The sequence below is a fragment of the Camelus ferus genome, chromosome 4 (assembly GCF_009834535.1).
Source record: "Camelus ferus isolate YT-003-E chromosome 4, BCGSAC_Cfer_1.0, whole genome shotgun sequence".
Taxonomy (NCBI): domain Eukaryota; kingdom Metazoa; phylum Chordata; class Mammalia; order Artiodactyla; family Camelidae; genus Camelus; species Camelus ferus.
In genome coordinates, this window is record NC_045699.1 from 36,541,732 (window position 1) to 36,569,391 (window position 27,660).

The 27,660-nt window shown below is 38.8% G+C and overlaps 1 protein-coding gene and 1 long non-coding RNA gene across 9 annotated transcripts in view; one reads left to right on the forward strand and one right to left on the reverse strand.

Annotated features, from left to right (window-relative positions):
* GDA (guanine deaminase) overlaps window positions 1–27,660 on the forward strand; it is a 91,724-nt gene that overhangs the window by 52,140 nt on the left and 11,924 nt on the right. For all 6 annotated transcript variants that reach the window (XR_004319255.1, XR_004319256.1, XM_032477828.1 and 3 more), the window contains exons 3-10: window positions 258–429; window positions 4,879–4,966; window positions 6,724–6,829; window positions 8,267–8,294; window positions 9,462–9,569; window positions 12,750–12,857; window positions 14,638–14,735; window positions 17,215–17,282. Coding sequence is in view for 4 of the 6 variants with exons in the window: in XM_032477828.1 (XP_032333719.1) it covers window positions 258–429; window positions 4,879–4,966; window positions 6,724–6,829; window positions 8,267–8,294; window positions 9,462–9,569; window positions 12,750–12,857; window positions 14,638–14,735; window positions 17,215–17,282 (776 nt within the window). In the remaining 2 variants the exon portion in view is untranslated. The remainder of the gene's footprint in view (window positions 1–257; window positions 430–4,878; window positions 4,967–6,723; window positions 6,830–8,266; window positions 8,295–9,461; window positions 9,570–12,749; window positions 12,858–14,637; window positions 14,736–17,214; window positions 17,283–27,660) is intronic.
* The window catches only part of LOC106730878, an 82,509-nt gene continuing 57,895 nt past the window's right edge, over window positions 3,047–27,660 (reverse strand). The window contains exons 4-5 of one of the 3 annotated variants that reach the window (XR_004319259.1): window positions 14,877–14,971; window positions 3,047–4,601 (exon numbers count right to left, since the gene is read on the reverse strand). This is a non-coding gene — a long non-coding RNA (uncharacterized LOC106730878). The other 2 variants (XR_004319258.1, XR_004319257.1) reach the window with 2 other exon arrangements.

Below are 27,660 nucleotides of genomic sequence, written 5' to 3' on the forward strand. Positions count from 1 at the left end.
CTGCTTTGCTTCTGCTCAGTGCTGTGCTTTTCCTCCTTTCATCATTGTCTTTGGTTAACTTTACACCAGCCATTCCAATCTAGGACTCTGTCTCTCCTAGAAGAGTTCCATTTTTATTTCCTGACCTCTAAATAATAGGATCATTTACATTCATCTGATTGCATCTGCTCTAAACCTTGGTGGGATAAACAAAGCACTGTCTAGAGAAAACGTGATTAGAAGATGTTATTAAATTCTTTTCTCTTCTTAATTTCCAGTGAGTTCTTCATGCCTGGGCTGGTTGATACACACATTCATGCCCCTCAGTACTCTTTTGCTGGGAGTAATGTAGACCTGCCACTTTTGGAGTGGCTGACCAAGTACACGTTTCCTACAGAACACAAATTCCAGAGCATCGACTTTGCAGAAGAAGTGTACACCAGAGTTGTCGTAAGTATCCTGCTTGTGCGTGCTGGTGTTACGCTCAGTCATCTACAGAAACATCCATTTCTTGGGGGCAGATTTACGGTATAAGACACAGGTGGTTAAGGTCATAACGGACTGTAGAGATTTTTTTTAGTTCTTTGAGTGAGTTTGTGACCACTTCACCTACACAGTTAGTCACTAACAAAGAGACAAGTTGAATCTAAATCCCCAGATCCCCTGGGTTCTCATTACTCTCTGTCTTTTCCTTCTTGTGTTTTACTTTACTAAATTTGGGCTTAATGCATATGTGTGTTCCTTTACTCCTGCCAATCCACAGTGCTGTTCTGGGTACCATATGGAATAGCTGTGTAACCTTTGGAAAGTTCTGTGACTCATTTTCCCCATCTGTAAAAAAATAAATACTTTTTTTTTAAATAAATGGAGATAATGATAGTACCTATTTCATAGGATTGTTATGATAATTAAGCAAGTTAATATTTGTTAGGTTCTTAAAATAGTGCCTGACATATGTATCTGCTTTAAAAATACCTGAGGAAATCTAAAATTAAGATACCACATTATTTTGGTAGGGGAAATAGGAAGGCCCCCTCTTGCGGGGCCTGTGGGACTGTGATGAGCGTTATAACCACTAGAGGGAACTGTGGAGCTGGCTCAGTCGGAGCAGTGGCTGTCGTGTGTGCCCACTATACATTGAAGGCTCTGAAAATGTCCTTCCTTCTACCCTCTCAAGAAAATCAGTTCTCTTTTTTCTTACTCCAGCCCTATGCCCAATCCACTCAGCAACCAGCAACCGCCTCTGCAGTTGAGAATTAAAGCTGAAAATATCTTATCTGACCACTACCTCTTATTCAGCACACTGAGTCTGAACATTGTTTGTTGGACCCTTAGATGGTTTTTCTCTTAAAGTGATGGCTATATGATGATGACAATTTTATAAGCCTTACACAGTGACTTGGCCACTCTGCCAGTTTCCCAGGTCTTGGCATCAGTCAAGCCTTGAAGAGTAAAAGCAAGTGCTATCGTTTATTCACTTGCCTCGCTTAATTATAAATGCAGTGTAACTGTGGATCTTACATATTTAGCTGGCATCCACATGACACCAGGAAGACTGAGGACTGAAGCTATGTATGAAGTTGCTGGTGCACTGTGTTAATGAATTGTGTTAACCACACCAAATCTTTTTATTTTCAAAGTTTATTTATACCTTGCATTGTTCTAAAAAGGGGTTAGAGATATCTTAAAATTGCATTGTCTACAAGAGAAGAAAATGAGTCACAAAATCACAGCAAGGAGGGAAAAAAAGGAGGAAAAAATAAAACCGAGAGGGGTCTATGTGCTTATTTATTACAAACTTTTGGCTTTAAGTGTTTAAGTATTTTTTTCCCCTCCTCCTGCTTCCCCCACCCACCCTGGCCTCTCTCCCTGTTTCTTTCTCTTACTTTTACTATATTCTTCCCTCTAATCTGCTCCTTCTTGTGGTATCAACTCTTAGAAAAATGGTGAAAGTTCTGTATACACTTTGTGCTACATTCTTAGAGAATGCCAGTGGCTCAACTTTGCAAGTTATTAATTCACTCTCAGTGTTACTGTTCTCAGGCAGTGTTACTCACTCTCAGGCCTGTTCCTCTTTCAAGGATACAAAGCCCTATCCTATACATGTAACAATGCTCATTTTAATTCATTTTATGCCACTTGTTGCATTGGTAATTCTGCTTCCCTAGGTGTTCATTCAGTAACATTTACTAAGCACACACTAGTATCCAGGCACTTTTTTGATTGCTAGGTATTGAATTTGATGCCTCTGTCATGGTGTTAACCTTTCTTTTGGGTGTGTGATTCTGATACAAGGGTAGCTCACCCTTTTCTATAGCTGACAGGCTCTAAACATCCTTCACTGACAGCCAGACATATTTTATTTCATGTGCAAAGTGTGTTAAACTTTGAAAAGACTGACATAAAAATCCAGTTTTCCTAATTATCTTGATCTTCAGGACTGACATCACTGGTCTCTCATTTTTTTAAACAATTGGCTGAAGCTGAATAGAGGCTGCCGCCATAGGGCATGTTCTTCCCTATCATCTTAAATCCAAACTCTTTTCCTCCTGCAGACATTTACGTTTCTAACCCACCCCCATTCCAGTCAAAAGGGTCCTTTTATTTCATAAATGAGAAAACTGATGTTGAGAACGTAAAGCAACTTTCTCGAGGTCACATAGCTCCTATTATGCAAGAAGCAAGTAGGAACTCCAGTGCACTTTTTCCTCTGCCCTTTAAAAAGCTTCCGCTCTGTCGGGGCTGGGGGTATATGGGATATCTCTGTACCTTCCTCTCAATTTTGCTGTGAACCTAAAACTGTTGTAAAAAATTAAAGTCTTAAAATTTAAAAAAAGAAGAAAAAAACGCTTCCGCTTGAGACAGACCCGACTCAGGTCAATCAGTACTTTTCCAAGTGCTCGGGTAAGTCAGACACTATCAGTTCCATTTTCTTTCCTAAAATCTTCCCACTGCCTCCCTTTCTGTGTTTCACTCTGGTCGTGATTGTCTCCAGCGCTGCTGTATTCTGGGCATTCCCTTTGCTTCTTCTCTGTGTTTAATTCCCATTTTCTGGATCCAGGAATTCTTTTTTTTTTTTTTTGCATCACTTTCACATTTTGTTAAAACACTCCTTTAGGAGCTTTCTAAGCTCTTAGAGGGGAGAGATGTTCATGTCTTTGTGTCTCTAATCATATCGCTATTCTACCTTCACACTTGACTGATAATTTATCAGGGTATAAAATTCTACTTTAAAAATAACTTCCCTCCAGAATTTGGAAGGCATTCTTCAGCTTTCAGCATCACTGGTGAGAACACCAGTACCACTGTGACTCCTGTTGTCTGTCTGTGACTGGTTTTCTCTCTCTGGAAGCTTTTAGTATCTTCTCTTTACTTGCAGAGTTAATATCTCACAATTATGTTCTTTATTTGGCTTCTGTTTCTCACTCACTGAGCTGAGCATTCTATGAGGATTTTCAGTTTGGAGACTAATATTATTTCTCAAATAATTTCACCCATTTCCTTTTCTTAAAAAATTTTTTAGGATTCTTATTCTAAATGTTAATCCTCCCAGATTGAGCATAATTTTCTTTTCTTTTCACCCTTGACAGTTTGTCTTCCCTAAGAAATTCTCTTCTAATTTAACCCTTCTGTTGACTTTCATATTTCATTTTTGGTATTTTTACTTTCTGCGAGCTCTTGTTCTCTGATTTCCATGGCATTCTGTTCTTGTGGATACAGTATCTTATTTCTTTGAGGATGTTAATCATAGTTTTTTTTTTAAATCAAGCTTCCTTATGACCCTACAGGTTGCCTGTTTCCTCTGATATTTTTTCCAGATTCTTCCTTTTTTATAGTAGTTTTCCTTCAGTATTCATTGAACCTTACATGTACATGCATATTTAAGTGTGATGCTCTAAGATGCCGACTGGAAGATCTGGGGTGGCCCTTGTTGACTGGTGAACTGTAGGATGAACGGTGAAGGCCGGGAACAGCCCTTACAATTGTAGGTCCTAAATGTCATTGTGAGGACATCTTTCTTAGAGCCATTCATCTTTTCTAAGAAGAAATCCTTCAGTCCTGCCAGGAGTGGTGGAAGTAGTACATGTGGCATTTGAGGGAAGATGACCACGGATCCCAGAGGCCAGATACCCACTTAAACCCGTTCTTTTCAGCCTGTGCCTCACCTTGTGCTTTTGGGCCTGTACTCTCTAAATACTATCCAGTTTCAACAAAGAGCAAATTTCTTCTGCAAGGAACAGGTTAGGGGTGGTTGGCTGATCTCAGCAGGGAAGAGATGGGTCCTGCCAGGGTTTAATCATCTGTAAACAGACTTTCAGCCAATTCCCTGTTAACAACCACGCGGTTCTCTTTCTGAGCTGCCTCCAGGTTCTTATCCGAGTTCTTTTCTTCCAAGAAGATGGTGAAATGTTTCCTCTGCTCACATCTCCTCTCTCCATATGGGTTTATAAATTTTATACTCCTTTATTTTAGTGATTTGCAGAGGAAGATAGATGGATACATGTGATCAATCTGCCAGGTTGAACTAGAAGTCTGGCTGAATAATTTTATCCTGAGATCACTAGAAAAATCTTATTTATTTATTGCCAGATGCAATAAAGTTTGCATATCCTTAAAGAATCCTAAAAAAATAAGAAATTAATTAGTATCATATTTTATACATTCTGTAACACAGAAATGTGTGAATCTAGGAAATCAAAAGCATCAACCTTTCCTCCAGCTAACACATTTGAAATATAAATACTTTTGCCATTTACCTTAACTATATTTCATATCAAGATGGCATGCCTTTAAATAAAAACCTCTTAAAACTGAAAACTAGAATTCTATTTTCATCTGTAAATGCCATGTGACTTTTCTGGGCACAGGCAATTCATGGTTTTTGTGATTTATTTTTAGAGGAGAACACTAAAGAATGGAACAACCACAGCTTGTTACTTTGGAACAATTCACACTGACTCATCGCTGCTCCTTGCGGAAATTACAGGTGAGGAGATGAAAGGATGATTTACAGGCACATGAAGCAGACAGCCAGACCATGCGGGTAGTGACTTACACTTGTGAGCAGTCCTGCCTTTTAATTGCTACAATCTGAGCACTGCAGTTCTTGCAGTTAGGTACTTGTGTATCACTGTGGCCCTTGAACTTTTTCTGTTGTTTTAAGTAATCTGATTATTTACTTCTTGTTTTTGGTTGCAGAATGAGGTGTATGGGTCTGATTTGGTATATTAATTTGAGGCTTTTTAGAGCAGGTTTACTAATTGTAGCTATGTCAACAGTTTATTACAATCAACAGATAGGTCTTGGCTGTTGGCTAGACTTAGGGCACTGTGCTCGACGCTGGAAACACGGTGAAGTGGAAAATAGTCTTTGCCCTTGAGGAGCCAGATGGATTAACTGAAGAGTATGCTCAGTGATTGATAACTTTAGTAACAGCTGTAATGCTCTTACTAGATGCTGGTATTGTGCAAAGAACCCTACATGGATTAGTTCAGCTCAGCTGCAAACAGCCTTCTGGGGCTGTCGTCTGTGTCCTTGTGTTACGGATGGATAAACTGACGCTCAGAGAGGTCACGTAACATGCCCAAGTCACACAGCTAGTAAGCAGAGCTGAGACTGGATTTAGATTGATGATTCCAAAACTTGTACCCAGCACAGTACCTAGCACATAGCAGGTGCTCAGTAAATACTATTGGCTGATGTGCTGACGCTACTGTTTGCTGACCAAGGTAGCTTATGCCTAAGACCTCAAGGGTGACACTGAAAGCAAATATTGACAATTTTGGAGGAGGCAGAATGAGCCCAGAATCAGATCATCTGGGAAAACTTCAGTGAAGGGACCTTTAAATTGGTCTTTAAAGGGAAGATAAAGTGAAGAGATAGGAAAGTGCCTTTCAGACAGGAGGGACGACATGGGGGTTTGGGTAGGGAGACAGGAACACCCACAGTGGATACAGGAGGCAGAAAAGAGAGTATCTGAACTAGAAGAAAAGATTCATTGCACAGTGGGATGGGAGAGGCTGGGCAGATGGGATGGTTCAGACTACTGAGAGATTCAAATATGCATCAAAGACTCAAAACGTTTTAAGCCAGATGAGGTACGTGATGAAGGTGGTGTTTTAAGGAAGAGTAATCTAATGGCTGGGTGTTAAAAAGAATTACAGGGGAAAGAGAGAGGTAGAAAGACTTCTGAAAGACTCTTAGGACAGAGGTGGAGACACTGTTAAAAAATTTAACATTGCCTCATGTAGCATCAATTTTCTAGCTGAAATAGAATTTCTCTCGTACCTCTGATGAGCATTAGGTTCCACAGTGCTGAGTACTGCTAGCAGGACTAAGTTAAATTCCCCACAGATGATAATACTGGCACTGCTACAGTTAAAGATAGCGGCAGTATCTCTCCTAAGCCCTGTGTGCCAGACGCTTTATATACAATCATTGGGTATATTCCCTGTAACCCTGCACGAAGCAGAGGCCACTGGGCACATCTGTTTTAGACCTTAAACAAATGATATCCTTCATCCTGGGAGGAATCAGAGGAGTAAGGGGCCAACGGAAGAACCCTTACTACTTACAGAATTGATCAGGGTTTTGTTGTTATTATTCTTAAATGGTGTGACAACCTTTTACATTCTCACTTATTTTTTAACCTGATTTTAATTTTGTATGTTTTTAGAAGGCTCCTGAAAGGTACAGTTTGGGAAAGAAACATGACTTTAGATTCTTTCGGTGTGTGCCTCACAGATAAATTTGGGCAGCGGGCATTTGTGGGCAAAGTCTGCATGGATTTGAATGACACTGTTCCAGAATACAAGGAAACTACTGAGGAATCAGTCAAGGAAACAGAGAGGTATGTTTGTCTCGGTTTGCCTTGTGGATGGAGCTGGAGACGGAGAGAAGGAACCTGTCTAACCCAGGCAGAGTGTGCACATCTGTCACTGTGTCAGTTTGTCTAACTTTATGAAACTGATCTGATCCTAAGGAAAATGTTGCATGTCAGCAGTGTTCCCATATACCAAATTATATTTCAAAGCCTCTGGGAACTTGTTATAGGAGTCCTAGGGCAAATCCCTTTATAAAATGAAGGATTTTTTTTAAGTAAATGATTTATGCACTCCCTGTCCTTCATTACAGATCTTAGCTTCTCCTGTAGGTTAGACTTGTGTTAAGTGTGTGTGGCCTGCTTGTTAATTACTTTGGGTTGTGGGTTATTCTGCTGCCGGAGATCCTGAGCTTTTGTTATGTTCTTTTCATTTTACATGGGGCTATGCCACTGATCCTGTACGTATTTTTTCTGTATTTCTTTAATGGCTCTTCCATGGTGCCTTGAGGATTTGACAAGGAACTGTGTTGTATGACACTCAACATCCAAGAGATACCAAAAAAAAATTCTTTAGATTTAAGTCTCCCCAAGACCAAATATATCCTGATACAAATTTAAGAAGTCCGACTTCTCTCCATTCTCCAGGCCTCCTTCACCTTAAGTGTGTCCTCTGAAAAGGGTGGCTTAGGGGCTGCTGTGTGCCCACAGGGAGAAGGAAGCAGCACACACCTTCCCCTTAGCATCTGGCCACATGCTCAACTTTTCTGTGAATCTGTGGTGGTGGTGGGGGGACAGTGGACCCTAATTCGCATTTTATTCTTCAACAAAGGAAGACCAGAAGGCAGGAAGCTATAGCTCATAAATATTTCCAGCCAGGGCAGAAATAGCTATTTCATAGGCCCTACAGATACAACTGGTAAGGTTACCACCCCTGTCATTACCCATTTCACAACCATGTCTGGCCTGTTCCTTCTGCCTTAATCCAGCATCACTGCCCAGAAGGACTCGGCCTTTGGCAATAAATGATGCTACCGCGTGAGCAAGTAGCTTCCACTCTAGGGAAACCAGGAGTAGAAGGCCCCATGGCTCTTAAACACCTCCAGGTGCAAAGGACTCGACAACTCTTAACATCCGTAGAACATAACATATTACAATATTCCCCCAGACAGAGCTTAAGTTAGCAGAACACTTGAGTGCTGTGGGAATATTTGCGAACAGCCCAGCTGATGTTAGATGGTAAAGCTGCACTTCCCTGTGATTTTGTATTCCATCTCTCCGGCTGCAGATGAGAAAGCAGAATAATTACTGCTTGTTAATCTTTAATTAGTGGTGGTGAAACACGTGCAGCATTAGAAATGTTTGCGTGGAAATCAGGACATGTAAGGATCATGTTTTCACCCTTTTAAAAAACTTATTTGAGAAATGCCTAAATTTTCTAACTTCCCATTTGTTGCCTTATTTCAGATTTGTGTCAGAAATGCTCCAAAGGAACGTAAGTAAACTTGTTCCTGGCTCATTTCTGGATTGCTTTCGTGTTAGCTGTAGGATTCATTAAGTTGTTTGGTAGAGATTAGTCTGTGTGTGTATGGCTTATTCTGTGCATGCAGAAGTATTTTTCTCGAACCTTAAATTGTTTTCATGGTGGACTTATCAACTCAACTCAGTGAGGTCAGGCATTTTACTTTCTCAGTGGTTTTCCCTCCCTCTCCTCTGGGACCTTCTAATTTCATTGGACAGGTCTGTGGGGAGGTGGGAGAGGGCTTCATGGATGTAGACAAATTGGTGGCAACTGGAAGTTGTGGCACAGTTTGTTGGCCACATCACCACTGGCTCTGGCCTCTTGTACCCCTGATCTGGTCTGAAACACAGGTGGTGTCCAGCCCTGATGTCCCAGCCACAGACGGCCGTGGTCCATGTACGTGTGGCATGTCACATGGCCTGCAGGCGCTCAGCCGGCGCCCCCGCTGCAGCGCCCCTATGTTGCTGAGCCTATGGAGGCAGTGCTGTTGTGCTGTTTTCTGCCCCACCTCCAGGCTGGTCTGTGGCTCTGGTGTGCAGTCTCTACGATGGCAAGCCAGACTCTTCCCTCATCATTTTTAAAGATCTGATTGGAAGCCACAGGAAACTTCAGTATTTCTTTCAATCTTATCTTGGGAGACCTAGGTGCAACTTTGTGGATCCTTATCCTTACCACCCCTCTATGAGTCTGTCTCTGCTGCTCAGCCACTCACTCAGGTGACATCAGAGCCATGCCTGCAGCTCACTAGACAGTGCTCACGGATGCCATGGCCAGCATGATGTAGCAAGGGGAACAGGCCACCACTTCATTTTTAGTCTCCCCAGCATTCTCCTTTAGAACATCTCCTCTGCCTCCTAATTCTTTTCATAAAAGCTGCCCAGTCTGGGCCTTGTCTGAGCCTTCACGTGTCTTTCATTTGGGATGGATCTTCTTCCGTTGAACTTGGTGCCACAGAATATACCCTTGTGCTCTTCTGTGAGCCATTTCCATGAAACCCAGCACTTCCACCCTCTCTTATAGAGGGGACTGTCCGCAGAAAAGAAGACATAAAATCATCTTGTCGTATGATATGCATTTGGGGATATGCTACACATTCAGATAGCCACAGTTTCCTTACCGAGTGTTTCTGATTATTTTTAGTATTCTAGGGTGCAGCCCATAGTGACACCACGTTTTCCCCTTTCATGCTCTGAGACTTTATTGGGTGAACTTGGAAACATTGCGAAGACCCGTGATTTGCACATTCAGGTGGGCATTTTTCTCCTGTTTGTGTCTCTGTCCAGTCCTGCAGGACTTCTCTGTACCCTAAATTCTGGCAGTAATCTGGCAGTCTCCAGTTCTCCTACTGAGATTGCGGTGGAGGTAGGTTTCCACTCTCCCTCTTAGTTCTTTTGGTTGGCAATTAACGTGACATGAGGCAGATTAACAGGAGAAAATCAAATTTATTATGTGCACACAGGGAATCCACGTAAGTATGAAGAATTCCAAAGACAGCAAGGCAAGGTGATGTGTGTGTGTGTGTGTGTGTGTGTATATATATACACATACATATACATATATATATATATATATATATATATATATATATATATATATATATATATATATATATATATATATATATACACACTGGACGAAGGAGTAAGAGATAGGGGTCTGAGGCTTCAAGGCGAATAAGGTAACTCACTGGAAGATAAAGAGAGTATTTGTTTGCTGAACCATCCAGAGACAATGGGACACAGAGAGGCTTTGCTAGATTCCTCCCTGTCTACCACTCCTAATCCCTTACGATAGTTATCTATGGTGATAGCACCTTTCTGGGACAGGCCTCCTACAGCAAATTCTTTTAGGTGGTGAGGAGGAAGTTCAAAAGTTATTCCAGAGTCTTTTGAGCCTTGACTGGTTTTTAGCTCAAAATAATCTGCCTGCCAGAGTGGTACATCTTGGGGCAGCCTGCCCGTAGCCCACCAAGATCACCTCAAGATTTAGCATCATAGGACATAAGGGCCCTTACAGACATCACCTAAATCCAGTTAATTTTTCAGGTAAGAAACTGGAAGTTCTTTACCCTCAATCTCCTCTTATCTGGCTTGAGAGATGAAGGCATCTTAAGTAACCAAGCAGGATCAATGACAGACTGGTTACCTGTTCTCTGTAGGATACACTTAATACATTTCTTTCCTGCTTCTCTTTTTATACTTCCTCAGTGTTCTAGTCCTTCATTTTTGGAGGAACCATCTATTATTTGAAAAGCAAAAAGAACCTAATTTCTACCTTACAAAAATGGATTTAAAAGCCCTTTTGTTCCAAGTTTCTTAATTTAAAATCAGGAACAAAAAAATTATATCTTACTTTGTCATTAAGCAGTTGCAGTTTAGGAATAAAACACTTTCTAAAGCTTCCAGCTGGGTTAAAATTGGGAGTTGGGAGCTCCCCTTCCCCCATCCAGGCTTCATTACATACTGCACTAAAATTTTCCCTTTTAAGAGCTGACTGTCTTAAAACAAAGAGCAAGTTGGGAAGAGCCAACACATTGATCCTTTATCAGTTTGTAGGGTGGAGGATTTAAAAAAAAAAAAAAAGAGTGATCTTGTTAGGGCTCATTAACTGTTGTCATCTTTCCCCATTATTTTTATTTTTATTTGGTGGGCTGTGATGTTTGAATTCTCAATTCAATCCCATGCAATTGTAGGGGAGGAAAAAATTATGCTTGACCTTTTTTGGGTCCCTGGCTAGCCTGAAAACTAAACTAACAAAGACAGATTGACAAGAGAAAAGCATGTAAATTTATTTCAAGTAAGTTTTACATGATAGGAGCCTTCATAAGGAAATGAAGTCACAAAGAAACAGACCTGAGTATTTTTGTGCTGGGTGTGATGACAGGTGCACAGCCCTGGAAGAACATGATAGCTTAAGGAGCATGAGGCAAGTGTAGTAAACTGGGGGAGACTTAGCAAGTTCTTCTTGGTTCCCTTTGTCGTTAGAGATAAGGATGCTCCTTTCTTGTAGGTATAGGGCAGGCACCTCTGATACCTGTTTCAGGGAAGAAGGTGGGGACAAGATCAGGGTGACCTTCCTGCTTCTGCCGTTTCCTCAAACTCCTTTGGCTTAAAATATCCAGTATTCCAAGGTGCCATATTTTGGGTTACTGTGTCCTGAACCCTATCAACAAAATCAAGTATATAGTCACGGAGAGTGTATATATGTGTAAATGCGCATTTACTGAAATTTATCAGAATGACACATCATCTGGTTGTCCTTTCTTTTCTGATGGGCCCATGCCCATTTCTTCACTGGCTCTGGATTTCCTCAAGGCCAGGGATAGAGCTCATCCTCTAGGTGAAACACTTGGGTTTTAGTACATTGCTGTTTTAAAAATTGATTTCGCTATGCATACTTCACCTCAAGGAGAAAGGGAAATGGCATTGCTGTTCTTGGAAGTGGTAACTTGCTCATGAGTTATTTCCCATAATATATGCTCGTCACCAGTTGATCTGAAATGATTTTTGTTTTAAATGAGGGGTTGGGGTGGTGACACTTGTGTCTCAAAAACACTTTATGCCATCTCAGGTTTTGTGGTGCCCTGGAGAAAGGTCACTGTGGAGGCCAGGACTCACTTGTCTTGCTTGTGTGTGGATTCTTATGGGCTCTTTCTTCACAACTGCAGGACTGTCCAGCTCTGTTACTTTCAAACTTTCTTGCAGAAGAACCCACTCTGGAAGCTGATAATGGGGACAGAATGGAGACAGGGTCCCAGAGTCCTAACCCTGCTTCATCCTGAGAGGCAACTTGTTTATGCCTTCTCCCTATTGGATTTCTATGAATTTTTGTAAGAATAGCACATCTAAAGCTAAAAGAACTTGGAAAATCACTCATCTAGCTCAACCTTTTTATTTGAGAGATGAGAAAATGGAGATCCAAAGAAAAGAACTGACTCACCCTAAGACACAAACTAGAGTTAGAACTTGGGCTAAAATTCAGCCTTTTAATTCAGATTTCAGCTTTCCTATGAGTAAATCATGCTCTATCCTTTTGATGACCAATGAACCCTCTTCTTAAGTGGCCAATACCAGAAGAGGCAGGTGACCATGAATAGTTAGGCTCTTGACTCTCTTCAAGGAGTACTTTTTTAGTTTTATTTATTCTTGCTATAGTTTGGAATTTGAAAAGACTTTGTCAGAAGAATGTTACATGGGTTAGGGTCAGAATATTACATCTTCATGTAATTATATATTCATAGTGTCTTTGTCATATATATGTTATATATATAAGAATCATTTTAAATAAAAAGCACAATTTTCATTTTGTTTCTATGTGGTCCCTTACATAAGCAAGTAAAAACCATCCATATCATTTTGGGGTAGGAAGTATAATTTCTAATGGGATTTTACATTTTAAAACTTAAAAATATTATTTCTTTTCTTACAGAGCCATATAAGTGAAAATCGTGATGAAATTAAAGCTGTCAAAAACTTATACCCCAGTTATAAAAACTACACAGATGTGTTTGATAAAAACAATCTACTGACAAATAAGGTAAACTGCATATCATGATATCATCTATGTAAAGTAGGGCATATTTATCTAAATCTTAAAATCTTAGTAGTAATCTTCAGACTTCTATAACACACATACATTTCCCAAAGTTCAGAGTGTGCATATGTGTTTGTGCATAGAGTTAAAAATGGCCTGAAGTTTCATCCCTAATGAATAAATCATTAAATTTATTAGTAAATAAATCTTAAAGGCTTCTTTGAGGGTAGGAATGTCATTTGGTCCAAGGACATTTTGTCAGCATCCATTAGAATGTAAATGTGCATTCCTTTGAGTTAGCAGATTTATTTCTGAAGATCCATTCTGTAAGGAAAATGAATACGGATTCTAATTACATATGAAAGTTTAAAAAAAATGGCTCAGTGGGGAAATGTTTAGATTATAGAAAATACATAATTAGAATTTTATCCAACATTCACAAAGAATGAGGTATACAGACTTACAAAGGAGAATGCACAGTATTGTTTGATGTGTATGTGGATATGTATGTGGGTGCGTGCTCACTTAGAAAACACTGTCTCCAGAAGACACACATTGAATGTTAAAAGTGATCCTTCCTAAGGAAGAAAACAGAAGGAATTTTTACTTTTTATTTTTAAACACTCTAAGATTGCTTTTTTAAGTGAGCATGTATTGCATTTATATTAAACAACTTTAAGTTAACTAACATTAATATGAGGTGGGAGAGACCTCATGACAACACTATAACCTCTGGCCTTGGCCGTCAGTGAAGTGTAAGAACTACATGGAGAGTGTAACTGTTACAGCAAGTAAGTCCTTAGGGGCTGTGTGAACAGAGATCTGAATATGACTGATTTGAAAGGTAAATACTCTGCATAGTTCTTGTTTATGATACATCATAATTTTCATATCTTTCATATATTTCCATATGATTAATAAATTAACCTTAATTTGCATGCTAATTTTATTTGCATAGAGATTGAGAAAATTTTATTTTAGTAATAATTCTGTGGTCACTGAGCCAGGCTCCACAAAGAAATCTATTCAAATACAGGTTTTATACTGAGGGAAAAAGAATTTTACAAGAGTAGTCTTAATCAGGAAAATCTGTAAGTATTACTAGGACTGAAAATTAAGAGAAATCTCATATGTGTGCAGTGCCTGCCTTCTTGGGTAAATTTTACCTTCTCAATTAATGCTTATATATATTATGTTTCTTAATTTTTATGAAAATGTAACTATAGGTGATAAAGTTCATTTGGTTATATGTGTCAAGACCATTGGTGCCTATATTTGACTAGGAGCAGAAATAAAGAACAGCCCTTTCCAGGATCACTCCCATGGCTTCCACGTCCTGAGAAAAGAAAGCTTATTTTTAGAAAGTTCTGATTAGAATAGCAACAAGCACAGCCCCACTAGTTGCTCACCATGTACACTTAGAAAAGAAAGTAACTTTATTTCCTGAAGTGGAGAAGAAGGAATCATGATGTCTCCCAACTAGATGGATATCCTCTACTGTAGATCACCTGGACCAATGCTCACTTATTTTATAGATTTAAAAAGGAGAAAAAAGTAAGCTCCACAAATGTATGAGACTTGTAATCCAATGTTTTTACAGGCTTTTTTGAGGTGTAACTTGTACACAATGATTTTATACATACGGCTAATCATAAATGCTCTTGTGAAGATGCCAACAGATAAGTCACAGCTTCTATCTGCACCTATAATATCTTGTTGGGAGTGAGGACTAACTTTAGCATTTTTAAGTGGTAGACTCCACATAGGACACTCTTCTCTCCAGACAGTGATGGCGCATGGCTGCTACCTTTCCGAAGAAGAACTGGATGTATTCAGGGAACGAGGAGCATCCATCTCGCATTGTCCCAATTCCAACTTGTCGTAAGTAGGCAATTACTGATTGGTAGATTATGAATGTTTGGGGTGCAAATTAGCTGCCTTTGTTTTCTCAGTCATTCCTCCAGTATCTCTCTTCCGTAGTTATGTTTCACTGGGATGTGAGCTAGATAGAAGGACACTTACCAGTGCTGTGCTGGGGAGACAGGAAGTACTCAAAAGAGACTATTTTTTGTAGAGTATGCATTTGAGGAGCACCACATCTCTTAAAATTTCTGAGTCTGCACAGAACAGAACAATAGGAAATACAACAGAAAGAGTTCAAAAACAATAGCATTCAGAACTTAGAGCTAAAGATCGAAAAGGTGCATATACCAGCCAGATGTTCTAGAGAAAGCATCCTGACTTCCCATGACCTTGTGCTGTACCTACCAGAAATGTGCAAATTACCAGAAATGGTGCAGTGCCACTAGAAGCCAACACCCTTCGGTAAACGTCATGCTGGTGTATCTGACGAGATGCCAGTTCACTGGGAGGGACCTTGTCCTACTGTAATTCCCCAGAATGTGAAAACTATTTATAACTGGTTCTTAACCTTCTGAAAGGTTGTAGATGTGTAAGTGAGTAAGATGAAAGCTGTGGCCTGTATCTTCAGGGGAAAAAAGCCCATAAACATAAAAATGTTGCATCTGATTTCAGGGAATTCATAGATCCCGTAACGCCAATCCATGGGTGCTGAATTAAGAACTCCTGCTGCAGGATTAGACACAGAAGGGGTCTCATTTCTGGTACTAGCTGACTCAGAACAGAGCTTCTCTCCTTAGAGGCAGATTGGGAGGAACCATTCATACATATTCATTCAATAGAGTTACTAGCTTCTGCTATATTTTCATTTTCTTGAGGATTACTTTATATCCTCTCGTTTTGGTTCTTGCAGAAGCTTGTGTACAAGTAGTTTATTTGAGAGGTGATCTCAGGAAGCACCTTTAGCGAGGTAAGACAGAAGAAGGGCGCATATCATTAAGCAAGTTACCACCACAGGCTCTGGGATTGCAGCCTCCTGGAAAACTCAGGGAGACAGTGTACAAAGCAGACCTCAGAGACATCCTGCCTACAGAGGGGCAGTAGTTAGACCCAGACTTACTGGCTATTGGTGGAGGGCTGTTGGGTGTGGGCAAAGGGGCACGAAGTCCCTGGAAGTTCAGACCTCCCCCAAACAAGGGCAGAGCAGGCTCCATCCGTGAGAGGGAGCCTCTAGGCAAAGAGTAGGAGGGGCTGGCAGTCAGAATTCTAGGTACTTTGTGAATGAAAAAAATTCTATGTCAGTGGCAGTGTGGGAAAGGCACAAGAGCCACGGTGATATATTTCTGGAGTATTCTGAGAGGTTCCAGAGGCTTCCATTTTCAGACATGACGGAGAATCTTGCCTGTGTGCAGCTTAGTGCCCAGATGGGGAAGGATTCAACATCCTGTGGGTTAGTTACACAGCATCTAGATTAAAATATTACCCAGCTTCGCCAATTGAGGTTTGAAGATAAACCTCTTTATAGCTGTGTTTTGGTTTGAATAGTCACTGCTATTCCTTTCTCCAACAACTTGGAGAGATTATTGCATGTGCACTGGGACTTTGAAAATAGCACTTAACGTGCATCTTCAAACAGACCACTTTGACCTTTAAGTCTTCTCAGACTTGTATGGGTGGCTTCAATTTTTGTCTCTCTAGAGAAAGGTGGCACAACTATTGAACTCAGGGTCTTGAGATCCAGTTCAGCCCAGGAACTGTCTCCCCTAGTTGTTGCTGTTCTTAGAAGCAGCATTTGAACCGTAAGGCCCAGACTTACAGCCTGCACCCCCTTCTCCAGTTGTACCCTCTTTCTTTGATCTTGCAAGTCGCTTCTCATTCAGGGCAACAAATGATTCCAGAAAGAGGAAAGGTGATGCTTTATAATTTCTACTTCCTAGCATAGAATGGATTGGCTAAAAAAATGTTAAAGACCTATACTTGATAATACTGTATCGTATAATTGAAATTTGCTAAGAGAGTAGACCTTAAATGTTCTCACAAAAAAAAAAAAAGAGAGAGAGAAGGTAAATATGTGAGGTGACAGATGTGCTGGTTAACTCAGTGGTGGGAATCCTCTCACAATGTATATGTGTATCAAATCAACACATTCTAGCCTTTAAACATCTTACAATTTTATTTGTCACTTATACCTCAGTAAAGCTGAAAAATATGAAAAATTGATGACTTTTGAACTAACTGCAAGATTTAATTTATTTTTCCTTACAAATGATCCCTGCTCTCCTTTCTAATTCTTGCTGCTTCATACCCTCCTGATAATCTCTGCCCAAAGATTCAAGCCCCTTCATGATCCTTTTCACTCAAGGTCTCAAATGGTCTGATCTGACTAATGTCTTAGAACTTCGAGGAGGGAATCAGGTTCTGGTGAGATCCCACCCTGTCTGTCCTTCTCTTGTTGGGCCCATGCGGGTCCCCTTGTCCTCACTCTCTCCTCTCTCTGCAGGCTGAGCAGCGGCCTTCTCAATGTGCTCGAGGTCCTGAAACATGAGGTGAAGATAGGGCTGGGCACAGGTTAGTAGTCTGCCATGAAGAGCCATGGTGATCGATTAGGTGCATAACTTTTTTTTGCAAGGTTTATAGGCTTTTATCATCATTTGATACACTATATTCATCTACATATATATAATTATTATATATTCAATTTCTTCTTTTTGTATATATATATTTTTAATTGAAGTAGTTTACAACATTGTATCAATTTCTGGGTACAGCATAATGCTTCAGTCATACATGAACATACATATATTCATTTTCATATTCTTTTTCATCTAAGTTACTACAAGATATACAAGGGAATATAGTTCCCTGTGCTATACAGTAGAAACCTGTTGTTTATCTATTTTATACATAGTAGTACCTGCAAATCTTGAACTCCCAATTTATCCCTTCTCATCCCTTTCTCCTGTGGTAACTGTAAGTTTGTTCTCTATGTCTGTGTGCCTGTTTCTATATTATAAATAAGATCGTTTATCTTTTTAGATTCCAGATACAAGGGATACCATATGGTATTTTTCTTTCTCTTTCTGGCTTACTTACTTCTCTTTACTTACTGGAATGATGATCTCCAGGTCCATCCATGTTACTGCAAGTGGCAGTATTTTATTCTTTTTTATGGCTGAGTAGTATTCCATTATATAAATATACCACAGCTTCTTTATCCAGTCATCTGTCAATGGACATTTAGGTTGTTTTCATGTGCTGGCTATTGTAAATAGTGCTGCTATGAACATTGGGGTACATGTATCTTTTCAAGTTATAGTTCCCTTCAGATATATGCCCAGGAGTGGGATTGCTGGATCATATGGTAGCTCTATTTTTAGTTTTTTAAGGAAACTCCATACTGTTCTCCATAGTGGCTGCATCAATTTACATTCCCACCAACAGTGTAAAAGGGTCCCCCCTTTTCTCCACAACCTCTCTAGCATTTGTCATTTGTGGACTTTTGAATGATGGCCATTCTGACTGGTATACACACACACACACACACACACACACACACACACACACAATGGAATACTACTCAGCCATAAAAAAGTATAAAATAATGCCATTTGCAGCAACATGGGTGGGCCTAGAGATCATCATTCTAAGTGAAGTAAGCCAGAAAGAGGAAGAAAAATATCATATGATATCACTTATATCTGGAATCTAAAAAAAAAAAAAAAAAAAAAAAAGAAGACACACATGAACTTACAAAACAAACAGATTCACAGACATAGAAAACAAACAGTTACCAGGGGAGAGTGGGTGGGAAAGGATAAACTGGGTGTTAGAGATTTGCACATACTAAATAATTACTCTATATAAAACAGATAAACAACAGGTTTCTACTGTATAGCACAGGGAACTATATTAAATATCTTGTAGTAACCTATAATGAAAAGGAATATATGTATGTATACGAATGAGTGAAACATGCTTTCAGCAGAAATTGATGCAACATTGTAAATGACTATACTTCAGTAAAAAAAAAAAAAAAGTGTGCTAGAAGACTTCCCCAATTTTACATGAATCCAAGAAATTAAGAGTTTAAAAATTTTGAATTTCAGCCTTGAATCACTGAGATTGTGTAATACCTGGATAGAGTTGCAGATATTAAGGCAGGAAACCAGTTTTTTTTTACCTTCACAGAAAAGCTTTAATAAGAAAAGTGACCAAGAGTTTTTTTTTTTCTTACACACTATATAATTAATGGAAAATTTAGCAGACGTGCAAAAATTAGGTAAGTATTGCTTTCAAATTTTCTAGTTTTTTGGTCTCCATGATTTAATTCATCACATGACTTCCAGTTTTTGATTTGGGGTTGTACAATGATGGTCTAAAATGATTAGGTAAAACTCTGTCCCTTATTAGCTGTAAGACCTTCAGCAAATAACCTTAATTTTCTAATACTCTATTTCCTAATTTCTATAACAAGAAAAATAATTATAACAACGTCTATCTTATAAGCTTGTTTTGAGGCTTAATAAAAAAATGCACGTGAGGTGGTTAGCACATACCTGGCATGTCACACTAGTTGATAAAGATTGGTTTAAAAGGGAAAGAGTCAGATGTTTTCTTGATTAAAGATTTGATTAAATACGACATATTCTCATATTAACCTGGAGAATATGGTGGTGTTTTACAGTCTCTGCTGCAGCAGGCACTCTGCACACCACTGTTTCCTAAACATGACCATTATGTATAAGCTTGTCCTTCTCCTTTGGCCTTTTGATTATTTAACCTTACACTGTGGACAGAGATCAGATCCCAGAGTGGTTCACTCATCCTGTCTATAACAAGTGAAGGCAGATCTGGACTTGCTCAATTATTAGATAGGAGAAACATATGAAACTCCACAACAATATTTTAAAACAAGGGAAAGCAGTATCAAAAGGAATAAGAGGATGGATGTATCTCTGAAAACCACCTACTTCAGGATCCAGAATAAGATTTCAGAAAATTGCTATCATCCATGGAGTACAAGAAAACATGGCACTATGAAGCGACCATAAGTTATGATGGAGAAGGAAATTTTGAAAATGAAAAGAAGAAAACTGAAAAAACAAAAACCAAAAAGCATTTAGACTCTCATACACTACTGGAGGGAGAGGAGAGGAAACAGCCAGCCACTTTAGAGAACTGTTGGCCATTTCTTATAAAGTTAAATATACATCTACATATGACTCAGTAATTAAATTTTGGAGAAATTAACACATTTGCAAAGAGTTGTACAAGAATATAAGAGCTTTATCTGTAATAGCTCCAGACTAGAAATAATTCAAACACCTGCCAACAGGAGGATGGGTAAGCAAATTGTGGCATATTTATACAATGAAATGCTAGCCAGCATTTTTTAAAAAAGAATCAATCACTGATATGGGTAAACCTAAAAAATATTCTGAAAAAAGCCAGGCACAAAAGAGCACACAAACTGTATGATTTCTGTGTGTATGAAATCCAGGGACCAGCAGAGCTAACCTATATTGATAGATATGAGAAAGTAGTTGCCACGGCTTGAGGGTGGGGGTAAGGAGGTGGGAATTGATGGGAAATGGCCATAGGGACCTTGCTGGAATGATGGAAATGATTAATATCTTGGTTTTTTTGAAAGGTTGTTTAATGGCTATATACAATTTTTAACATTCATCAAATTGAACACAAGTTCTGTAAATTTTATGATACCTTAATTATACTTCATGTTTGTTTAAAAACAACAACAAACCATGCAGGAAACTATGAGAAGTAGAATTATTGTTGTGGAAAATTAAATCAGTGGTGTGGAGAACAAAGCTGACCAAGGAGGTGTTTGAGAATGACCCACAGGGAGGGCAGGCCACACAGCGCCAACACATGGGATTCTTCTGCCCACGGATCCAGAACTAATGGAACTGATGGAATAATCAGAGCTTTGAAGGGTAAATCCCTGTATTCTAGGATAAACCATACCTGAACCGATTGTGGTAAAACATCTGAATTATAAAGAAAACAGTTCTAAAACAATGAAGTGGGGGAGAAGTCAGTTATCAGTAAAACAATTAAAAACCAATTTGGTTGCAGGTGTTTTTGTTGGCATACAAAATACCAAGAAGTTTTGAGACAAAGTGGTTGTTATTTAAGAATATTGTATCAGATTACATTCTCCCTCGTATGTGAAGGCAACAAAATTCTATATATAAAGGTTTGGCAAATACTCTCCCCATGAACTCTGTCAATGAATGAAGACAAAATGGAAGGTCATGGTATGGGGAAGTAATGGTACAACAGGATGTCAGGGAAGGTAAAAATAAGTAATAAAAAAATTGGAAAGTAGTTAAAAGTCAAAATCAAAAATGTATTTCAAGAAAATGTGTACAATGCTTAAAGTAATACCTTTTTTAAAAAAGACTATCAGACTATGAACTTTAAACTGCTCTAAAAACAGTCTTAATAACAACAAAATATAAACACCAAAAAATCAAAATGGCACCATAAATCAAGAAGATTCCCGGGACCTGATTATATGATGCTATTTTTGAAACTGAGTGTCAGGTCCTTGAGTTTTGGTGTTATATTTTCCTTATATCACTTAAATGTCTCCAATATTTTATAAAATTTGAAAGTAATATATGGTCTGCAAAAAGGAATTTTCTAAGTATTAAAAATTATTCTATTTTCTGATTTTGTTAACAGAAACCAAGACATTTGGTTTATATGTAAAGTTGAAAGGATGAAAATGTATTTGGCAAGTAGGAGCAAAATTATAAGTATAAACTTCCTTATCTCAGAAAAAGGAGACAGCGAATTACCATAAAACAGTAACCTAAGTGACAAATAAAAATATGGAACAAGTTTGCAATACCACCACCTCCAAATTCATCAAAATAACAACATACATGGAGCCAGGGTACCACTTTCTGGGGCCAAATTCCTATTCTAACTTATTTCAGTTACTCCCAAAGCAACATTCTTTGATCAACTTGTAGACTCCAATCCAGTGATTACATGCTTTCTCAAAATCCATGATTCCTTTCCTAATTTACCCATCTTAGATGCCAGAGTACATCACTATTATCATTCCCTTGGAAACTTCCTCATTTCTACTGTCCCTCTCATAAGCCCAACACCCTTGGTTGCCTCAACTATTCCCCTTCTCAGTGTCTGTGTCCAGAGCAGCTGGATGGTGCTGGAAAAAAATCCTTTAGTGGTTTTATTTTAAACGTTGCTCTCAAATTCCAAACGACCCTCAGCACTATCCCAATAGACAATTATGTTTCTCCAATATGCCCCATATTCTAACAGACTTATTTCTTCCTAAACCTTCTACCTCATATCATACACTCCTCACTTCCAGCTAAATGACCTTATCTCACAAGTCAGTGAGAAAATAGAAAGTCAGAAACCCTTCTCTCATCTTCCCACCACCAAATGTATATACCTTCCTCCATCTGCTTGCATTTTCTCTTCTTTTCCTTGCTACAGCTGAAAAAAAAAAAACTTCCAATCTAAGGCAAAAACTAAAATACCCTCAGGTGTGTTCTGTACTCCCTCCTCTCTCATGATCTCAGTAATCAGTTCCATTGGCCACTAACTCTCCTGCATCCTCATTATCTCCTCCCTGCTAGATCATTCCTATCAGCACACAAACATTCTCTAATATCTCCTGATCTTATGAGCAAAGACATGAAAAACACTCTCTCAATAAGACGCCCTTTTCTGGCTCCTGCCCTACCTCCCTACTCCCCTTCACAGCAAAACTTCTTCAGTGAGTGGGTCCCCACACTGCTGCCCCTTCCTAGACACTCTTCTGTCTCTCCACCCACTTCAGCCTGGCTTCTCACCACCCTCCATCGTAACGATCCTTGTCCTTTCACCCCTGTGCTGTCACCACTGTGATCTCTTGTGCTGCCAGCTCCAAAGGACACCATTCTGTCCTCATCACACTGGGTTTCTTTGTCCAAACAGCCTCACCTTGGACTCCATGAAACCACACTGTTTTAGTTTCCCTTCTACCTCTCTTGCCTGCCCTTCAACATCTTCTCTGAAGGTCTCTTCTCTCCCTGGCCATTCAAGACCTTTCCTCAAGGCTCAGTCCTAGGCTCTCTCCTCTTTCCACTTTATACTTTCTTAGGAGTCATCATCTGCAGCCATGGCTTCACATGATTACATACATGTAGATGACTCAGATTTTCATATCCAGCCAAGACTCCTCTTTGAATTCCAAACCTGTATTTTCAGTTGCCTGCTTTTTCCTTTCTCTTTGTCCCTCCTCATAGAATCCCCATACTTCATTATACCCTCAAACACATTTAAACTTGGTTCTCTTAAATGGCTCCCCGTTTTAGAGAATTCACTTTCTCAAGCTAGAACCTTGGACATTGTTTGGGGAACCTTCTCCTTTACCACTTCTCCATGTCTATGCCAGTCTAATGTCCAACCTCATGACTCCTTAATATCTCCTAAATCCATCCTTTCTTCCCATATCAACCCGCCCCCACCCAATGCAAGCTGCTATTTCTTCTTGCTTGAACTCCTGCACTAGCATCCTCATCAGTCTCATCTTCATCCTGGGCTCTTCTAATCCAGTCATCTCTTCTCAAAAGAATCACAATGAAAATATCACCATTTCATCCACTCCTGATTACCACCCTTCAGTGGGACTTTGAATACGCAAACTTCTTTGCAAGGCCACAAAGTTATGCATAGTGTCACATGTCTCCACCTCCCAGCCTCCTCTCACACTGCTTGTTCCTCCCTACAGTTGCACCATTTAATCCCCTCCGTGAATCATACTCCCTTCTACCAAAAGACCTTTGTGCATTCTGTTCCTCTGCCTGGAATGCCCTTTATGCCTCTCTTTACCTGGCTGAGTTCTCACTTTTGTCCTGGTTTAAATATCACTGCCTTAAAGAGGTCTTCTCTGACCATCCTGTCTAAATGGGCTTCCACCTCCATTTTTCTCTATCACTAACAGAACACAGTTTATAGTTAGTATATGTTTGTTTGTTTATATGCCTCTTTTCTTTTTCCTTCACTAGATAGTAAGCTTTTGTGGAGCCTGTAAGTTTTATTTAACAGTACTTAAGTAAATCAAGCACAAAGAAGGTGCTCAATAAATCTGAATGAATGCATAAGAAAACATATATAAAGTCACTTCCTTTTATCTTTCTGTTGTCCTCTAGCTCAAGTTTTTACTCTGTACAGTGTTATTAGCTTCTTATAAAAAGGTCCTGAAGCACAGAGAGTTCCACACAGGATCAACCCAAAGAGGAACACACCAAGGCACACAGTAATCAAATTGATAAAAATTAAGGACAAGGAGAAAATATTAGAATCAGCAAGAGAAAAGTAACAAATAACATACAATGGAACTCCCATTAGGTTATCAGCTAATTTTTCAGCAGAAACTACAGGCCAGAAAGAAGTGGCATGATATATTTAAAGTGATGAAAGGGAAAAATTTAGAACCAAGATTACTCTATCCAGCAAGGCTCTCTCATTCAGATTTGATGGAGAAATCAAAAGCTTCACAGATAAGCAAAAGCTAAAAGAATTCAGCACCATCAAATCAGCTTTACAACAAATGTTAAAGGACTTCTCTAGTCAGACTACAAGAAAAGAACAAAAAGAAGAGAAAAAAAGACCTACAAAAACAAACCCAAAACAATTAACAAAATGTCAATAAGAACATATGTATCGATAATTACCTTAAATGTAAATGGATTAAATGCTCTGACCAAATGACATAGACTGGCTGAATGGATACAAAAACAAGACCCATATATATGCTGTCTACATAAGACCCACTTCAGAGCTAGAGACACATGCAGGCTGAAAGTAAGGTTATGGAAAAAGATATTCCACGCAATTGGAAACCGAAAGAAAGCTGGAGTAGCAATACTTCTGTCAGACAAAATAGATTTTAAAATAAAGACTGCTAACAAGAGACAAAGACGGATACTACATAATGCTCAAGGGATCAATCCAAAAAGAGGATATAACAATTATAAATATATATGTACCCAACATAGGAGCATCTCAGTACATAAGGCAGTTGTTAACAAACATAAAAGAAGTCAACAATAACATAATAGGGACATTAACACCTCACTTATGTCAGTAGACAGATCATCCAGACAGAAAGGAAATACAGGCCTTAAATGACACGTCAGACCAGATGGACTTAATTGATATCTATAGAGCATTCCATCCAAAAGCAGCAGAATACACATTCTTTAAGCGCACATGGAACATTCTCCAGAATCGACCACATGCTGGCCCACAAAGCTAGCCTCAGTAAATTTAAGAAAACTGAAATTGTACTAAGCATCTTTACCAACCACAATGCTATGTTAGAAATCAACTACAAGAAAAAACTGTAAACACATGGAGGATAAACAGTATGCTACTAAACAACAAATGGATCACTGAAGAAATCAAAGATAAAATCAAAAAATACTTTGAGACAAATGAAAACAAAAACACAGTGATCCAAAACTTCTAGGACACAGCAAAAGCAGTTCTAAGAGGGAAGTTTAGCGATAAAAGCTGACCTCAGGAAACAAGAAAAATCTCAAGTAAACAACCTAACCTTATATGTAAAGAACCTAGAGAAAGAACAAACCAAACCCAAAGTTAACAGAAGAAAAGAAAGCATGAAGATTACAGTAGAAATAAATGAAATAGAGACCAAAAAAAAAAAAAAAAAAAAAAAAGATCAATGAAACTAAAAGCTGGTTCTTTGAAAAGATAAATGAAATTGATAAACCTTTAGCCAGACTCATCAAGAAAAAAAGGGAGGGGGCCCAAATTAATAAAATCAGAAATGAAAAAAGAAGTTACAACCAACACCACAGAAATACAAGGGATCATAAGAGGCTACTATGAGCAACTACACATCAACAAAAGGGATAACCTACAAGAAATGGACAATTTCTTATACAGGTACAATCTGCCAACACTGAACGAAGAAAAAATAGGTAACATGAATAGACCAATTACCAGTTCTAAAATTGAATCAGTAATTTAAAAACTCCCCAAAACAAAAGTCCAGGACCAGAATTCACAGGTGAATATTTATTTTGGTAAATACAAAATATTTAAAGAAGAGTTAACACCTATTCCAAAAAATTGCAGAGGAAGGAACACTTCCAAACTCATTCTATGAGGCCATGATCACCCTGATACCAAAACCAGAAAGAGATCAATGGAACAGGATAGAAAGTCCAGAAATAAATGCACACACTTATGGTCAATTAACCTACGACAAAGGAGGCAAGAATATACAATGGAGAAAAGACAGTCTCTTCAATAAGTGGTGCTGGGAAAACTGAACAGCTACCTGTGAAAGACTGAAATTAGAACAGTCTCTAACACATATACAAAAATAAACTCAAAATGGATTAAAGACTTAAATGTAAGACCGGATACTATAAAACTCCTAGAGGAAAACATAGGCAGAACACTTGGATATAAATAACAGCAATATATTTTTTGAACCAGTTCCTGAAGTAATGGAAATAAAAGCAAAAACAAACAAACGGGACCTAATTAAACTTAACAGCTTTTGCACAGCTAAGGACACCATCAACAAAATGAAAAGACAACCTATACAGAATGGGAGAAAATATCTGCAAATGATGCAACCAACAAGGGACTAATTTTCAAAATATACAGACAGCGCATACACCTTAATATCAACAAAAAAGAAGCAACCCAATCAAAAATTGGGCAGAAGACCTAAACAGACATCTCTCTAAAGAAGACATCCAGATGGCCAACAAGCACATGAAAAGATGCTCAACATCACTAATTGCTAGAGAAATGCAAATCAAAACTACAATAAGGTATCATCTCACACTGGTCAGAATGGCCACCATTAAAAAGTCCACAAACGATAAATGCTGGAGAGGGTGTGGAGGAAAAGGAACCCTCCTACACTGTTGGTGGGAATGTAAATTGGTGCAGCCACTGTGGAGGACAGTATGGAGGTTCCTTAAAAGATTAAAACAGACTTACCATATGATCCAGCAATCCCACTCCTGGGCATATACCCAGAGAAAAATATAATTCAAAAAGACACATGCAACCCAGTGTTCATAGCCACAATATTTACAATAGCCAAGAAATGGAAACAACCCAAATGACCATCAACAGATGACTTGATAAAGAATCTGTAGTATAGATATACAGTGGAATACTACTCAGCCATAAAAAATAATAAAATAATACCACTTGCAGCAACATGGATGGACCTGGAGATTGTCATTCTAAGTGAAGTGTTCTAAGTGAAGTAAGCCAGAAAGAGAAAGGAAAATGCCGTATGATATCACTTATATGTGGAATCTTAAAAAAAAAAAAAAGGACACAAATGAACTTATCTACAAAACAGAAACAGATTCACAGACACAGAGAACAAACTTATGGTTAGCAGAGGAGAGAGGGGATGGGAAGGGATAAATTGGGAATTCAAAAATTGCACGTCCTGGGGAGTGATGGAAACGTTAGCTATCTTTATTGTGGTAGAGGTTTCATTGGTGTATACATCTATTGAAATTCATCAAATTGTACATTTGAAATATGTGTAGTTTGTTGTTCAGGAACCATACCACAATAAAGATGTTAAAAAAAAAAACAGTCTTTATGTTGGCTCTGGCAAGCAAGTGATAGTGCCATTCTTTTTCATGACAGTAGAGAGGGCATGGGGTTAGGGAACAGATTTCTAAGAAAGACCACCCATTTTCCTCCCTCGACCATTCCACCATGCAGTTTCTACCCTTTGGTCCTCATTCCCCAGCCCTTACCTTATTTAACTGAATTTCCTCAATAACTGTTAAGACAGATGATGTTATTTATATTTTCTGAGAAAACTGAGGGTCATCAGTACTAAGTAACTGACCAAAGACCAACAAAGCAAAAAAAGTTCCAAATC